The sequence below is a fragment of the Melospiza georgiana genome, chromosome 19, assembly GCF_028018845.1.
Source record: "Melospiza georgiana isolate bMelGeo1 chromosome 19, bMelGeo1.pri, whole genome shotgun sequence".
In the NCBI taxonomy this organism is placed as follows: domain Eukaryota; kingdom Metazoa; phylum Chordata; class Aves; order Passeriformes; family Passerellidae; genus Melospiza; species Melospiza georgiana.
Window position 1 is genome coordinate 8,587,394 of NC_080448.1, and position 16,357 is coordinate 8,603,750.

The 16,357-nt window shown below is 47.1% G+C and overlaps 1 protein-coding gene across 1 annotated transcript in view; it reads right to left on the reverse strand.

Moving 5' to 3' along the window:
* Positions 1–167: 167 nt before the first annotated feature.
* The window catches only part of MYO1C (myosin IC), a 49,742-nt gene continuing 33,552 nt past the window's right edge, over positions 168–16,357 (reverse strand). The window contains exons 4-32 of the mRNA XM_058037369.1: positions 14,551–14,749; positions 13,431–13,511; positions 12,582–12,761; positions 12,290–12,388; positions 11,957–12,070; positions 11,433–11,504; positions 11,103–11,222; positions 10,794–10,876; positions 10,071–10,176; positions 9,685–9,765; positions 9,259–9,350; positions 8,628–8,722; positions 8,450–8,496; positions 8,134–8,214; positions 7,868–7,973; positions 7,297–7,414; positions 6,975–7,088; positions 6,737–6,813; positions 6,560–6,628; positions 6,254–6,338; positions 5,898–6,057; positions 4,968–5,051; positions 3,940–4,033; positions 3,775–3,830; positions 3,062–3,197; positions 2,543–2,613; positions 2,250–2,347; positions 1,988–2,087; positions 168–1,486 (exon numbers count right to left, since the gene is read on the reverse strand). Of these exons, the coding sequence (XP_057893352.1) occupies positions 1,460–1,486; positions 1,988–2,087; positions 2,250–2,347; positions 2,543–2,613; positions 3,062–3,197; positions 3,775–3,830; positions 3,940–4,033; positions 4,968–5,051; positions 5,898–6,057; positions 6,254–6,338; positions 6,560–6,628; positions 6,737–6,813; positions 6,975–7,088; positions 7,297–7,414; positions 7,868–7,973; positions 8,134–8,214; positions 8,450–8,496; positions 8,628–8,722; positions 9,259–9,350; positions 9,685–9,765; positions 10,071–10,176; positions 10,794–10,876; positions 11,103–11,222; positions 11,433–11,504; positions 11,957–12,070; positions 12,290–12,388; positions 12,582–12,761; positions 13,431–13,511; positions 14,551–14,749 (2,845 nt within the window). The 3' untranslated portion in view covers positions 168–1,459. The remainder of the gene's footprint in view (positions 1,487–1,987; positions 2,088–2,249; positions 2,348–2,542; positions 2,614–3,061; positions 3,198–3,774; positions 3,831–3,939; positions 4,034–4,967; positions 5,052–5,897; positions 6,058–6,253; positions 6,339–6,559; positions 6,629–6,736; positions 6,814–6,974; positions 7,089–7,296; positions 7,415–7,867; positions 7,974–8,133; positions 8,215–8,449; positions 8,497–8,627; positions 8,723–9,258; positions 9,351–9,684; positions 9,766–10,070; positions 10,177–10,793; positions 10,877–11,102; positions 11,223–11,432; positions 11,505–11,956; positions 12,071–12,289; positions 12,389–12,581; positions 12,762–13,430; positions 13,512–14,550; positions 14,750–16,357) is intronic.

The window sequence follows — 16,357 nt, forward strand, 5'->3', positions numbered from 1 at the left end:
GGGAAATGGTTGGTGAATTCCTCCCACCTGCTGTTCAGTTCCATAGAGGGAGAGAAGGGACTCAGGTTATCTGCTCTGCTGGGATAACCTGCTCCTTGGAAAGGACACAGAGCTGGGGTCAGCCTCCCCCAAACCACGTAAGGAAACAGCACCAAAGACAAGAGGGATTGGTTTTTTGTAAAAATTTATTCAGCGTAGTCTGGCAGAGGTTATACACCAGCATCTGCAGCATGCCCTGCTCACACTGAGCACAGCTGGGATGGCCTGCAGTGTGTCCACATTCCAGCCAGGAGCAGGGCTGGACAGTGGCATCAGGAACCAGAGCAGGAGAGGGAGCTGAGGCTGTGAGAGAGGCAGCAGTGGGTGGGAGGCACTCAGGGCTGGCTGTGGCTGCAGCAGCTGGAGGGAAGGGTGTCTAAGGCTGTGCCATGGGTGCAGCAGCAATTCCTGCTGCAGCCAGCACCCACCCCTGTGTCCCTGGAGCTGTGGGACAGCAGCAGTGCCCCATCCCTAGTAAGGCAGCATTGAGGCACTGCTATAAATACTGTGGGAATCAGTTCCAGTTCTGGAGCAAGAGGAAAAGCCATTTTTCCTGAAGGTGCTCTGAGCCTGCTGAGCTGTGTGGGAAAGGGGCAGTGGGGATTCCCAGACAGGGAAAGAAAGGAAGTGGGGGAAGCTCATGTTCATCCCATGGCCAGCCCAGAGCAGTGTAACCTCTGCAGTTTGTATTACATTGTGTTTGTGTGGATATGAAAAATTCCTATGGTATAAAAATAGAGAGCAAGAAATGGGACAGCTGACTTCAAAAAAAGATAAAAGTCTCTGGCTCCTGATCAGTGAAGTTACATCATGGGTTTTTAAGGTTATACCTTGTAACCATAAACTAAAACCAACAAAAATTCCAAATCTAAAACATAAAATTTCCACATCAACTCCATCTCTCGTAGTGCATCTCGTCCTTGGCTATAAAGTATTTACAGGTTTTACTCATTTACACAATATGGCTTCACTATATTTGTAACACAAAGCATTAAAACATCTCCGAGCAAAATTCTTCATAAAACATTCTGAATACAAAGTTTGGCATTTCAGTGATTTGGCTGAGAAAGCAGCAGAGTTACTTGTTTTCTGATTGTGCTTTTTTTGGTGATGACAAGCACAAATTTTGGTCATTTCCATCAGGGCTTAAACTCTTCCTCCACCAGCTGAAGGTCCCAAGCTGTGGTTGCAGGGATGCTGTGCTGGACCCACCTTCAGGCAGGGAAGGAGGAGAGGAGAAGGCCTTTGTCTGGGACTTTGAGAGTAAGAGGAGAGAGCAAGGATGAATTTTGTGGTTGTTCTGAAAGTGCAGGTCTTTGGTAGTAACAGAAAGAGCAAAGCGAGGAGGGGGGGATTGCTGGGAGCAACGTTCAGCCAATTCCGTGGAGGGAGGGAAGGTCCTGGGGCAGGGAATTGTTCATCATCGGGAATTCAGCCGAGGAGCCACCTGCAGGACAAGGACAGGTTTGGAAGTGTCTTCAGAATGCTGCAAGACACTAAACATGCTGATTTTAATTCCTGAACATGCTGAGGCTGCTGTGAGGGGCAGCCTCTGGTCCTAATGGGAGCTCTCAGCTCTGCTGGAACGGCTGTCACTGCAGTCTGGGTTTGTGCTGGATTTATTTCTGAATAAGCTGGGGTCTGACAGTGCATAAATCAGCTGTGGGGCTGATCTGACTGCCAGGATCACCACAAGCTGAGAAAGGGAGAGGATTTTGAGTTCTTAAATGTATCTAAAATTTGATTTGCTATGAAGTAAATGAACCTTGGGAGGTGGAAATAAAAAGTGAGGACAGACCTGTGCTGAGTGTGAGTTTGGCAGCAGGACCTCTGTGCCCAGCTCCAACTAGGGGAAAGGCTGGGATAGCAGGGCAGGAACATCCCCTGGCTGTGTCCCAGGCCACAGTGCTGCTTGGATCCAGGGTAAGTGATCCCAGCCCACACTCACCACTGTTAGATGCCCGTTCTTGGCTTTGGCTATGAGCAGCTCTGAGCCCGAGATGAAGTCGATGATCCCTTCTTTGCCTTGTCCCACTGTGAACTTTATGCTGTGAGGAGCAGAGGGTGACAACAGCCCTGGTGAGTGTGTGGGACTTTCCAGGAGCTGGGTGTTAACAGAGCTGCAGCAGATGTGCTCTGGAGCCTTGGCTGAGGTGGATTGGGTACATTTGGGTGGGCACAGGAAGAAGCAGGGCCCTGGTGTCACTCACCTGCCCTGGTTGATGTTGACATTGTTGATTTTGTTGGCCAGAATTGCTGTTTTTGTCAGTGTCTCAATCACGTGGTCACTCTGCAGAACAACATCACCCTGGGAGGGGAATCCATGCTTTAGGATCATGGCTTTGGTGTCACTGCACCAAAACTACCCTGCTGGAAGGGACAGGGACGGCACCAGAGGGGGCAAACACTGCTGAGCCACCCTAACCCTAACCCTGTCCCTTTGCCAGCCCCTTCTCCCAGCTGGATGTGCTCCCTGGAGAAGGGAGGGATGAGCCCCCAGTACCTTCTGCTTGTTGTCCTCACAGTGCACGTGCAGCACAAACAAGTTGTCACTCAGGCTGCTGACGGAGATGCCTGGGGAGAGATGGGAGTGTCACTGCTGTCACTGCACTGCCAGGGGCTGGGGAGGGCTCCCAGCCTCTCCAGGAATGCAGCAACTGTTGCACCCAGCACACGGGGAGGCTGCAGGGGGCTGAGGGGCCAGGCAGGGCCCACACTGAGCAGGGTTGGCAATTTCCCCTCAGTCAGATATTCCAAGGGCCAAAAGCTGCAGCAGTGGCTCAGGGAGCTGCTCCCTGGGAAATCACTCAGGGGCAGGGCTGAAAGGAGGCCAATTGAATCATTTTCGTGACATTTATGGAGCTTCATTTTAGAAAAACACAATTCCAAGATACTAAAATGCTTGCCAGGATCAGCTCAGCCCTTTCTTGTCCAGGACAAAGCCAAAGTGGAGTGTGTAGAGGTGGATATCAAAGTGCAGCTGAGGGTCAGGGGGTGCCAGCCCAGCCTGTGCCATCCCCACCTGTCAGCCTGGAGTAGTCGATGCGCTGCTTGATCTTGGACTCCTCCACCACGATGGCCGAGCTGTGGGTGAGCAGCAGCTGCCGAGCCCTCGCCTTGTAGCCCTTCCTGTCGTACTTGACCACGGGCACTGCATACTGAAACACGAGTCAGCAGGGCCAGGGCCCCCCTGGGCACTGCCAGCCCCCAGCCAGGCCTTGGCAAACCAGGAATGCAGAAATTCTCTGTGCCAGAACTTCCTCCCTGCCCCAGAGCAGCGCTGGGCACTCCCTGGTGGTGCCGGCCCTGCCTGGGGACCAGGACACCCAAGGGGCTTTTCCCCCTTCCCCTCCAGCTCTAACCCATTCAATTCTTAACTGCCATTATTAAACTGCCCAAACCTCCACTTTCTAATCCATCAATACTTCCCAGACTGCCCTCAAAAGTATTACAAGCTTAATATAATGTATAAGTATATAATATATATAATAATATAATATATAATAATAAAATAATATATAATAATAAAATAATATAATAAATATAATATATTATAATATAATATATAATGATAAAATAATATGTAATAATATAATAAATATAATATATATAATAATATAATTATATATATAATAAATAATATAATAATAAAATTCTTGCTGTACTTTCTCCAGAAAACTAATTTGCCCTTCTGCTGAATAACTGGGAGCTTGACAAAAGCTTGACATCTCTCACCTTAAGTGCTTCATTTTCTAATGCTTGAAGGACTTTAGCATTTATTTCTTCTCTACCTGTATTAAAACCAAAGAGGTGGGAGGTCAGAAAGGAATTTCCAGCAAGGAAAGAGTTCATTAATCCCCCAATTCCCTCCTCCTGTTAAACTTGGCAACCCCCACTCACCCAGTCGAGTGTTGATGAAGAGCCTGGGAACACTCTGAGGATAATTGTCTTTTTTACCCTTGAATATCTCACTGGCAATTACTTTTTGTTCCAACTGCAAGGACAAAAGAAGTGTTCTTATTTAGTAGAAAATTTCTCCTCTTTAAAAAGATATGTCTGTGTTAGAAGAGATGTTCCCTTTGTGGTTTTATTAGCAGTCATAACTGGATGAGGAGTCACCCTAAACTTCCACTCCAGCCCCTGTCAGTGACTGAGCCCTGGGCTCCTTTGCTCCAAGAACAAACCAGGGGCTGGGAAAGTGGGAAATCCCCCCTGTGACACAGCACAAGGCACCTGGGATGATTTACAGGGAAAATGGGGATAAAAGAGGCTCCTTATCAGTGAGTCTGGTCTGCTGGGGGAAAGCAGCTGCTGAGCTGAGCTAATCCCATGTCCCTAATCACAGGCTCAGCCTCATTGCAGGTGTCCATGCACTACAGGAGGTGAGAGAGGGAGCAGTGAAAAACCTTCATGGCAGTTACAGCCAACATCTCCTATTCTGTCTCTTTACTGAGCTTTTTTTTCCCTCCCCCTACCTTTCCATGAGATGAATCAAATCTCAGTATCATTTCTATTCTTTTTAGCTACAACAGAGCAGCTGAAATGGTTCCTACAACTTCTCTGTTTAGAAAATGACTGGGTTTGTGTCTGCAGGATTCTTACTCTCTACTTTACATGGTACAGGCAGAATAATGCAGCTTCTTATATTTTTAGCTTCCATAGGCAGACTAGCAGGGCTTTTCAATAGAGAAATTATCTGGGGGCTTGGCTCCAGAGCCTGTTTAAATAGTATCTATTGAAATATGTACAGAATGGGGTCTCTTCTGTGCACATTCCAGGCTTTTAGTGTTGTGTGTCTGACCTAAACCCAGATCAGTGACACTGCTCCTGTGGCACCCAGAAAGCAGAAATTCCCAGCCCTCCCCTCCTCCATTCCCTTGGGTTCTGCCCTTGGCAGAGTGAGGGAAGCCCTGCAGAGGTTCCTGTACCTGCTGCTTCCACTCGGGGCTGATCCTCTTGCAGTAGGTCCAGACCATGTTCTGCATGCAGAGCCTGCGCAGGAGCTGCGACGCCTGCGGGGAGTGGGGGACAGGGGATGGTCAGAGCTGGGGATAAACCCACAGGGACAGAAACCAACAGAACCCAACAGCCCAGAGCCAAGGGGAAACCCACAGGGACAGAGACCAAACAGCCCAGAGCCACTGACAAACCCATAGGGACAGAAACCAACAGCCCAGAGCCACTGACAAACCCACAGGGAGAGAACCCAACAGCCCAGAGCCACTGAGAAACCCACAGGGACAAACACCCAACAGCCCAAAGCCAGGGACAATCCAACAGAGACACGTCCAACAGCTCAGAACCACTCACAAACCCACAGGGACAAACTCAACAGCCCAGAACACTGACAAACTCAAGAGGGTGAAATCTGAGAGGGGCAAACCCAACAGGGACAAAAACCCAACAGGCCAGAGCCAGGCACAAACCCAACAGAGCAGCAGCAACTGCAGAAAATTCACTGCTGGCTTAAAAAGCTGTTTCCTGACCAAGAATTAAATAATAAGCAATTGATTTTTTGCCTTTCTCTATTAGAGTTTGACCTGGGACTTCTCCAGCTGCTTTAAAATGGGGAATAAACACCAGGGTCCCTCCTCTCTGCACTGCTGTGCCCTTCCTTCCTTCCAGCTGTACCTTCAATCCAAACAATTCTTTGGATAAGGTAACTGGGATTTTCTGCAATATTTGTTTTGAGCAGATAAACCAATTCAGGCAGATGCAGAATAATAACAGCAACAGAGGGAACTGAATTTGTTTAGAGAAAAATTGAAGTTCAGAAATGGATGAGAAGCCCAGGAGGAAATGGTGCTGCAATCCTTTAGGCCTGGATTCCCCTCCCACATCCCAGAGCTCATTCCCACCTCACAGAGTGATGGGGGAGGAGTTGGCCACGATTTGTCCAGGACATTTTTTGGTAAGTTCCTCTTGAGGTTCATGAGGAAGGAGAATCGGATGTAATCCAGGAAATACTCGTTCTCTGGGCACCGCGGGTGGTTCCGGTAGATGAAGCCTTTAATGAACCTGTGGGAGTGGAAAATATTGTTAAGAAATTTAAAAACTCATCCAAATGAGTGGTATTTCAAGGTTCTGTTTCCTGGGCTTTATTTAATAGTTGTAATTTATTTAAAAAAAACTCTGTAGTGACAAGAAAGTTTATTTTTAGGATCTTATTGTTAAGGAGTGTGATGTTTGAGGGCTTGGGCTGCTCTTCACACACCTCCTGATTGTCTCCACTGCCCATTTCCTCTTGGCAGCTTTTCGGCGTCCCAGGGTTCCCCTCCACCAGGACTGGATGGTGATGGCTAAAAATAACACAAAGATTTTGCATTAAGGGAGCTCCTTCACAAAACTGGCACCAAAAATGCTCAGGAAAACCCACTCTGGAAATAACCAGCTTTCAGTAGGGCATGGGGGCAAGAATATGAGTTTTTAATAATATGATACATGGGATAAATGTCAGGAAAAGGATGGGAATTGCTGTGGGAGCTGCTGGAGGAACATATCTCCCTCCTCTGTCTCATACCTGAGCGTTTCATGGTCAGGAATTTCTTCCGGCGGTAGAATCCTCTCCACGTCGCCTGCATTTTTGTGGCTGGAATTGCAAGAAAAGCAGCAATTTGCAACTATGACCAAGCACATTTGGGCAGAAAAAAATGCAGCTTTTTAAAATAGAAATCTACTGCAAGTGTGAGTGCCTCACCCAGACTCTGTTTCCTCACTTCCAGAGCATCTTCTGTGGCAAACAAGGTCTTGGGAAAGCGGATAAAAATCTTTGTTCTGGAAATAGAAATGCAGAATTACATTTGGAGCAACTTGCTTTTGGCATCCCCTTTGGGCTCTGTAATCTTTCCCTCCCCCATTATCTAGAGAAGCTTCATTTCAAAGGGACAGCAGGGACATGCAATGATTCATAACCTCAAACAGAGCACAGAACTGACCGTCCCATTTTGTATTCTTCTGGTTTGTAGCCAAGGTGCTTGACCAGCACAGCCACCCCATCGTGGGGCCGCCCATCCCATGTGGGCCACGTCTCTGGACACAGGGATTTGTACCTGGAATTGGCAGGAGAGGAAATCTTAGGGAGAGAAGTGCAAGCCAAGGAGGGAGAGGGGGCAAGGAAAGGGAGGGACCCCAAGTTTCCCACACCTGTACGTGGTAAAGCTGCCCCTGTGCTGTTCAAAACAGCTCCCAGCCTCAACACCAGTGGGATGAAGCTCATGGAGAGGGAGAGGAGAGGACAGAATTGCCCAGCAGCCTCACCTCTGCAGGAACACCTCGTATTTCCTGCGGTAGGCGAAGCCGGCCCTGCGCACGCGGAGATTCTCCATCAGCCCCAGGTACTTCACCTGGTGCCGGATCAGGACTTCATCAAACCTCTCTGGGCAGGGCATGGAAAGGGACAAACACCATCAGTGCCCAGGGGAATGGTCAGCTCTGGTTGGATCTCACAGGATTATCTTTAGTCTCCAAATAATCCTCACAGAACAAGTCCCACACAGTTTTGTGTCTCCTGCCTTCCCCCCCTCCCATCCCTTTTTAATTATTTATATTTAGCTCCAAAATGAAGTTTTCCTTTGGGATGTTTTATGCATAGAGGAACCAAAACTGAGGGAGAATAGGGTCATTATAAAGAATTTACATAGGTCAATAATTCTTTACTATAACCACCACCTTCCCCTATCCAAGAGCAGTGCTCCCACTGCGATTCCTGGCTGCTGGCACTGCCACCCTCTCCCTACAGAAGCTCAGGCCCAGCCCCAAAATCTTCCTTTGGCTCCTTTCTGTGCCTCCCTGGCTGGGCTGCAGCTCTGCCTCTGTCCCAGGGCCATACCAGCCTGTTTGGCATCATTGGGTTTCATGCAGCGAATGTAGGAGGGCTCTTTGGACATCAGGATTTCCATGAGTTTGGAGAGGCTGTTTTTGAACTGAGTTGCTGCCTAGGAGAAAAAAAAAGAAAACTGCACATGAAGGGATGACTTGGAGCTGGCTACAAACCAGCAGAATACAATGTCAAGGGGTTTGCATTCAGATCATGTCAGAGTTCATGTTTCAAAAAGAGAGAACAGCCACAGCCCCCTCCAGCCCTCGAGTTCTCACCGTTTCAGGTCTCTTTTTGTCTGTCAGCTCTGTCCTATCAAAGCACTGGTTTATGATGGGGTTCTCTGAGTTGCACATGGTCTGCAGAGAGAGATGTTTTCAGAGATGAAGTACAGAGAACTACCAGAGAAACCTGAGGACAAAACTATTTAAAATAACAAAATGAACAGTGGAATCTCAATCTGCCTTTTCAGAGCACAGCCGTGTGGACACAGAGCCTCCAGGTGGAGTCTGGAGGAATCCTTTCCCTCAGGTACCACCTCATTTGAAACCCAACTCCTCATTCTGTCCTGGAACCTCCTCTCTGCACACTCACCTCCTTCAGGTTCCTGAAGAGAAGGTCATTGTTTTTATCTAGAAAACCTGCAAGAAAAACAAAGCACTCAGGCTGTTCCACTGGGACTTCAAGGCAGGGATTTGAGATTTGAAATTAATCTGGTTGATAAATGATGTGGAGATGTATTTAAGGCCCAGATTTTTGTTTTTATTGTTACCTGCAACACTATAGGTGACATCCCCAGCATAGTGTGAGAGCCGGAATTCCTCCCGCCCCAGCGACTTGCGCGTCTTCTGGTCAGCAAGTTTGTGCCTGGGGAGGGAGCAAAAACCTTCAGGAAAAACAAAATCCTGCAGGATTCACTTCAAAAAGCACCAGGACATTCAGTCCTAGAGCAGGACTGTGCAGCAGTGAGCAAGGAATGCAAATTGGGCTTGGGGATTTTCAGGTAAATGAAGTTATCAACCAACACGTCATAGAAGTGACATTAAATGAATTTATGTTTAATTAAAAGGGGAATTTCAGTGTTCCTGGCAGATTGGTTCTGTGTGCACATCCTAAACTGAGCATTCAGAACAAAAGCAGAACATTTAGAATAAACAGACATTTGGAGCTCCAAAACTGAAGTAAACAATCTGCAAGGTGAGAGGTGAGTCAGTAACAAGAGTTTTGTTGCTCCTATTGCATTCTGAAGCTCAGTCAGGCATTTTGTGTTGACAACCTGTTTTATATTATCTTAAATATCAATCAAATTCTCTGTAAAAGAGAATTATCATCTTTTATGTGGGACCCAGCACAGTGAGGATGTTATTCACACACAGGGATCCCTCAGCTGAGGGAGCACTCACGTGAGAAAATGAGGGTGGTTCTTCACAGTCTCCTCCAGTTTCTCCAAGAATGTCGTGTCTGTGGCATCCCCAGGTCTCAGACACTCCTCATCCTACAAACACACAAATTCCAGGCATTTCTGGGCTCTGCCTCACTGAAACTCTCCTCCAGTCTGGCCTTTCCACAGATAAACAATTTTTAGCTCAGTAAATGAAGAATTCTTGAGCTGAAAAGGAAAATATTTCCCTCCTTCCAGACTGCCTGGATTGGGAGCTGCTTTCCCCAGAGCACATGGAGGAGATGCAATGACTTCTAATGGTGTCACTATTCAGTGTATTATTGCTCTTCCCACCTACTCAAACACTTCCAACATAAACTGATTTTTTCCCCTTGTTTTCCACTACACTGCTCAAAATTTTTCATTCAAAAAGATGTTTTCAACTCACCAAAATAGAAATGATGCCTTTGAATTTCTCTTCCACCAAATCACAAATTATTTTGTTATTGAAATACTGAACTGGTTCCCACTGCAAAGACAAGAAATCACACTTAGATGAAAACAACTCTAGACTGGAAAAGAACTGTAAATTTCAGAACATTTCAGAGAACATCTGATTTAAACAATCTTTCTGTCAAAGCCTTTTCACTCATCACATTAGTTTTCCTAACATTGCCCTTATTAAAAGCTTGGGATGGCATTACTCACTTCCAGCTGTCTCACACAGTTACCAGGGTTTCCAAAAGAAGGGAAAAAGGAAAGTTCTTTAATTCCTTGGTTTGGAGCTGGTGGCAGGATCTCTGCAAGGACAGGGAGGGGGATTTGGGCTCTTACCGCGATGCCCTCGGACTCGTACTCCTCCTGCTCTGACTTCAGGGTCAGCTCTATGAAGAGCTGCTGCAGCTTTTCATTGCAATAATTAATACAAAACTGCTCAAAGCTGCAAAGAAAAAGCAGAAAAAGAATCACAGTTTGTACTGAAGGGGGTACAAACAGTGGGAGCAGCAGGGATGCAGTGAATTGAGAGAAATAGATTTGTGTGAAGTATTTATTTACTGACTGCATGCATTTAGTAAATTGATTATTTAGGGAAACTCAAAGAGTTCCAGAAGGAGGGAAAAATGCACATGAAAGATGGAACATGGAGGAACACAAAAACCTTGAATAAAGGCCCAATAACACTGCAAATCTGAGAGTCTTGGTTCAGTGCTACCTGCCAGGGAGGTTCCAGACTGTGCCAGTCCCATCCCTGGTTTGTCACCACCATGGGAAGATGCCACAACAGCCACCCTGGGCTGGAGAGCTGGACAAAGGCACAGCTCCAGGTAAGGCATGAATACCCCCAAAAACAACAGTTCATTTAAAATACCAGCACCATTAATAGCTGTAAATGCTAATTATTAGCTGGATGTCTTAAGTGTTAGAAGCCCTGTGATTAGCAGTTTTCCACCTGATGTCCTGACATTTAAATGCCACCTCTTTTACTAAGAAGTGGAATAAAGCCTTGTGAAAACAGCATAAACTGAACAATGTAACTCAGAATTTATCAAAACAAACCTGTTGTGCTGGAAAACCTCAAACCCATAGATGTCCAGCAATCCTAGAACTGTTGTACTTCTCCAGCCTGGAAATTTCTCTTCCTGCAACAGAGCAGAAAACTAATGTAGGTAAAACAAATGCAGGTATTTGCTGACAGCTATGATCCACCCCTGGATCTTCATCATCAAATCCCAGCGTTTACTGGGATTAGATTAATAAAAAATTAATTTAGAAATTACTAAAAGCATGGGACTTGCTTTGAGGCTGAAAGATCTGGAAATTGCTGTCCCTTTTGGCTGGATCTCAACAAGCAGAGGGTTCACTTGCCTTGTAAGCCAGGGATTTGTTGACCTTGCTGACCAGCCAGGAGAAGGTGCGGCCGTAGACGGCCTTGGCGAGGGCATCCCTGGCATAGGCTGCCTGCTCCAGGTTCAGGGGACTCACCAGCTGCAACAGAGCAGAGCAAAGCACTCAGCAGCCCCAAACCAAGGGATCCCCTTCCTTTTCCTGCCTCATCATCACTGAACAGCCACTCAAAATCATCCTGCTGGTGGCTGGAGCATCACCAGTGGGATCCCTGCAGTGCCAGCCCCCTGAGAGGTGATGATGGAGCTGATTCACTGAATCCCCTTTGCCTCCCAAGTCCCCTGTTCTTACCTCCTCCCCTTTTGCTATGATCTTCTTGTGGATCAGGGCATCCCGAAGAACTGAGCCATCCACTGCCAGCAGCTGCATGCAGGATATTCAATTAATTTATGGAGTTGTACATTCCATTCTCCTAAAATCCCAGCCCAATGAAACAACCCTTTATTTCCCACTCACACTGAACAACTCTGCAGCATCAATCCCTCCCTTCCCTCCTTTCTGGCAGGGATTTGAGCTAACAAATGGAAGGAAGTGACCAAGCAAAGGCACTAAGGTGGTTCTTCCTTTAGAACTTTTCCAGATTCTCTTCCTACCTCACTGCCCCAAGGTGGAAACCTCAAGGCAGGGGTGGTCAGATGGTAAATAGAGGAGTTGTCCATTAAATGGGTTTGATGATAATATTTGCATTCTACTTAGGTGAAATTAAATTTATGAGAACTTCTAAACCACAGTCTATTTGATGATATTAACCTCAAAGTAAGGAATCCTCTACAATTGACCTTTCCTGTAGTATCTCCCTCACTGGTGATACTCACCCTGGCCAGGTATTTAATCTGGTTCTCTGTAGTGACCTGAGCATTTCCCTGCTCATCAGCAGCAAACTGGACATTCCCCAGGTGCAGGACACTGGCCACAATGCTCAGCAAATCCTGCCATGGGAGCAACAGCAGAGATCAGGATGATGGAATGAACCCACAGCAAGGTTTTGGTGTTAATTCACTTTTTAGAGAGCATTTTGTATCTTTTTGTGGGGAATTTTTGTGGGGAATACATTCACTCTGAATTGATTCACTGATTTCAATCAGAAATCTGAAATCAAACCAGAAAAAATCCTTAAAAGTAGGAAAATCTGTGCTGCTGAACCTCACCTCCACCTCAGTGTCATTGAAGCCGATAACAGACAGGGCTCTCCTCATGATCTTCCACTCATTTTTGTCATTTATGGAACTCACTCTTGCACAGTGACCCTAAAAAGACACAGCTTGATATAAATAGGTAAATAATCATCAAAGATACATTACCCATGCTCAATGCATTGTGTTTCTTTTTAGAGCAATCACCTCAGAGTTATTTCTGAAGTGAGGGAAGGAAATTACAAAGTTAGTTGGAGATATCCCAACCCTGTAATATAATATTTTAAGAATGATAATTAATGTTCACCTTTACTAAATAGTGATACTGCTGTGGGTTCTTCTCAAGGCCCAGCCTCCTGAGCAGGTCCTCCTCCCCTCCCTCCAGCAGCTGGTAGAAGATGTGGAAGTTCCTCTCGCCGTGGTTCTGGTGCACAACTCGGGATTTCTCCAGGAGGTAGTTCAAGATGTGGCCCCCAACAGGAGCCCCCTAAACCAAACCACACATGTGGAAAGAGTTCATCAACACAAAGGAAAATGTTTCTGCTTCTTCGTTGTCTGTTCAAAGACAACATCTGAAGCAAAAGCCCACAAAAGCACAGAAAATGATCTGCCATTCTGGGCCACAAGCTCTATTTCAGCATGGTGGTGATTTCAGGGCTGAAATTCCTTCTAGGAATTCACCACAAAGGGAAAGCACCAAAACTGAGTGTGGAGGGATTAAAGGAGACCTGAAGGATGGCAGTGCTGAGCTCCTCAGCCCCTGCACTGTGTCCACCCTGCTCCTGTGGGGCAGTTGGGATCAGAGTGGGCACAAACTCTGTGCAAAGTTACTCAGGACAGGAATTATCTTCAGATCTCCCAGCTGGTTTATGTGGATTTACCTGGGGAGCATCCACTGGCACAGAGCATTAGAAATAAAATACCCCAGAAACAAAAGGGTTTGATCTCAGGGTCTCCTTGTACAGAGAAATAAGGGAGGAATGAAAGGAGAGTGAGTGCCATAAAACCCTCTGGACCCAAACTTTGCTACCACAGGCTCTGCTTAAGCTGTTAGCAAGGAAATGCAAAGCACTCACTACACACACACAACAATATAAAAACACAGAGCTCCTGTAACTGGGACCAGTCCTGACATCCAAAGCAGATTCCAAGTTACCCTGTAATCAAACTGCACATCCATGTACTTCCCAAACCGACTGGAGTTGTCATTCCGAAGGGTTTTTGCATTTCCAAAGGCCTGAAATGAAAATTATTAGAGAAAATTAAATGAGTACCAAGTCAGACTATTTATAAACACTTGGGTGAAGCTGTCAGTTATTTATTTACAGCCCAGGATTTTCCTTCCTGGAAACACAGAAGGAAACAGATTTCTCCCTGAATTCTAAGGTTGATCTTTACACCCTGTGCAAGCAGTGCAGATGGAACATCCCTGAAAACACTTCCACCCTCCTGCAAGGTGATTTTAATGCCAGTTCACTGCTGGCAACAAATGTCACATCTGACAGCCTCTCCTCTGTCCCCACAGCTGTTTGTCACAGCTCACTGCCACAGGGGCTGCAGGGCTGCCTGCTGCTGCTGGGGGCTCCCCTTGCCTGGGACAGGGGACAGGGACACAGGGACATGGGACACAGGGATAAAGGACACAGGGATATAGGGACATCTCAGGGCACAGGGAAACCGGGGTACAGGGACACAGGGATAAAGGGCACAGGGATACAGGGACATCCCAGGGCACAGGGAAACAAGAATACAGGGATAAAGGGCACAGGGATCCAGGGAAACAGGGCACAGAGACATCTCAGCCCACAGGGATACAGAGACACAGGGCACAGTGAACCAGGGCACAGGGACACAAGGAAACAGGGACACAGGGACACACAGATACAGGGACATCTCGGGGCATATAGATACAGGGCACAGGGCCATCTCGGGGCACAGGGACACACGGATACAGAGCCAAGAGCCATCTCAGGGCACAGGCTTCTCTCAGGGCACTGCACACAGCCAGGGCTGGACACTAGAGGACACCACAGCACCACAAAACGAACCCAGTCTGTGTGAGCTGCCCGCCGGGATGTGTCCCTTTGCAGAGTGACCCAGAGCTCTTCCCACCCCGAATCCCCTCTGTCCCCAAACCCCATCCGTGCCACAGCTGCTCCTGGAGCGCTTTGGCCGGGAATCAGAGCAGGATTCCCTGCTGATGTCCATCCCCAGGACACGCTGTGTCATCGCTGTGTCACCGCTGTGTCACCGCTGTCCCCAGGGCCGGGAGGTACCTCCAGGACGGGGTTGGACTGCAGCAGCCGGTCCTTGACGGTCTCGACCTGCTGGCTGGCGGGGCAGGTGACAGCGTAGTACTGCAGGATCTTCTTGGTGGCCTCGGTCTTGCCGGCGCCGCTCTCTCCGGAGATGAGGATGCACTGGTCCCTCCTCTCGGTGCGCAGGGAGCGGTACGAGTTATCCGCGATGGCGTAGCTGGGAGGGGACAGCGGATCAGAGGAGTGCCCGAGAAACCCCGGCTGAGACAGCCCCGAAACAGCCCCAGGCCATGGGCTGGGTGGGATCACAGCTCCTGCACGCTGGGGACAGCGCTGGTCACACCTCAGCCACCAGCCAGGCCATGCAGGGTCATCACACAAAATGTCTGATCCTTTGAGACTGCTCTTTTGACTTTTCTTTCTGACAAAAATAGGTAAAAGTCGACTAAATTGCGCAGAACAACTGGCTTTTGTAAATACAACTGATCTCTCTTGTCACACCTCAATCAGAGAGCCAGGCTTCTGCAGGGTCATCACATAGCCTGTCAGATTCTTAAAGACTGTTCTTTTAAACTTCTTCCTGACAAAAAGAGGTAAAAGTCGACTAAACTGTGCAGAACAACTGGCTTTTCTAAATACAAATGATCTCTGAAATATAAATGATCTCTCTGGTCACACCTCAGCCACAAGCCAGGCCTCTGCAGAGTCATAACACAAACTGTCAGATTCTTTGACACTGTTCTTTTGACTTTTTTTCTTTGACACTGTTCTTTTGACTTTTTTTTCCTGACAAAAATAAGTAGAAGTCAACTAAATTGTGCAGAACAACTGGCTTTTCTAAATACAAATGATCTCTCAAATATAAATGATCTCCCAAATATAAATGATCTCTCTGGTCACAACCTCAGTCACCAGCCAGGCCATGCAGGGTCATGACACACACAGTGATTATTTGAGACTGTTCTTTTGACTTTTCTTTCTGACAAAAATAGGTAGAAGTCGGTTAAATTGTGCAGAACAACTGGATTTTCTAAATACAAATGATCTCTCAACATCATGATCTCTTCCTTTCTGTCCTGGTCCCATGGGACAGAAAAGTTTTACCCTCAAGAAACACCTCGTTCTCCACTGGTGTTTTTTCTTGCTTGTCTTCTAAGTGATGACACATCCAGGAGGTCACAACAGAATTTTGCTGCCTGAGCTTCTCTTGGGTGCTGGGAAGAGCTGGAAAAGCCACCACAGCTTCAGGAGCATCCTCAGGTCCCCTCTGCCCCAAACACCAGGCACTTCCTCTGGCCCTGCCCTTCTGCTTCCTCCTCTGCTGCTTTTTCTTTCATTTCTGTGTGTGGGCAGACAGATCTCACACCCAGTCAGTCACACACTCCCACAGCACCAGAGAGAGCAGGGGATGAGTGACAATGGTGACAACTGCTCAGGGGGACAGGAAAAGGACAACCCCCCCAACACCATGTTCAGCTCTCTCCTGTGGTGAGCAAGCAGATATCCTGTCTTCTTCACACACCTGACAACATTTGAGCAGCTTGGCTTTTTAAATTTTCGTTTTTATTTTCATTTTTCCCTTTTTTTTTTAATTTAACTCTCCTGCTGTGCTATTAATTAGAAATAATCACACCAAAATAACAGCAGTGGCCTTCTCCAGTCTATTAATACTTGGTGCTAAGGCAACACCAATGAGCTCCCTTGGCAACACAACTCACCCCACAAAATACATCATGTCCCTCTCTCCCCATCCACACTCTGCCTCTGGAGTCTTTTGGAAAGCAGCTGGATAAATGCAGATTTAATTTGGATTTGAAGAAGTGCC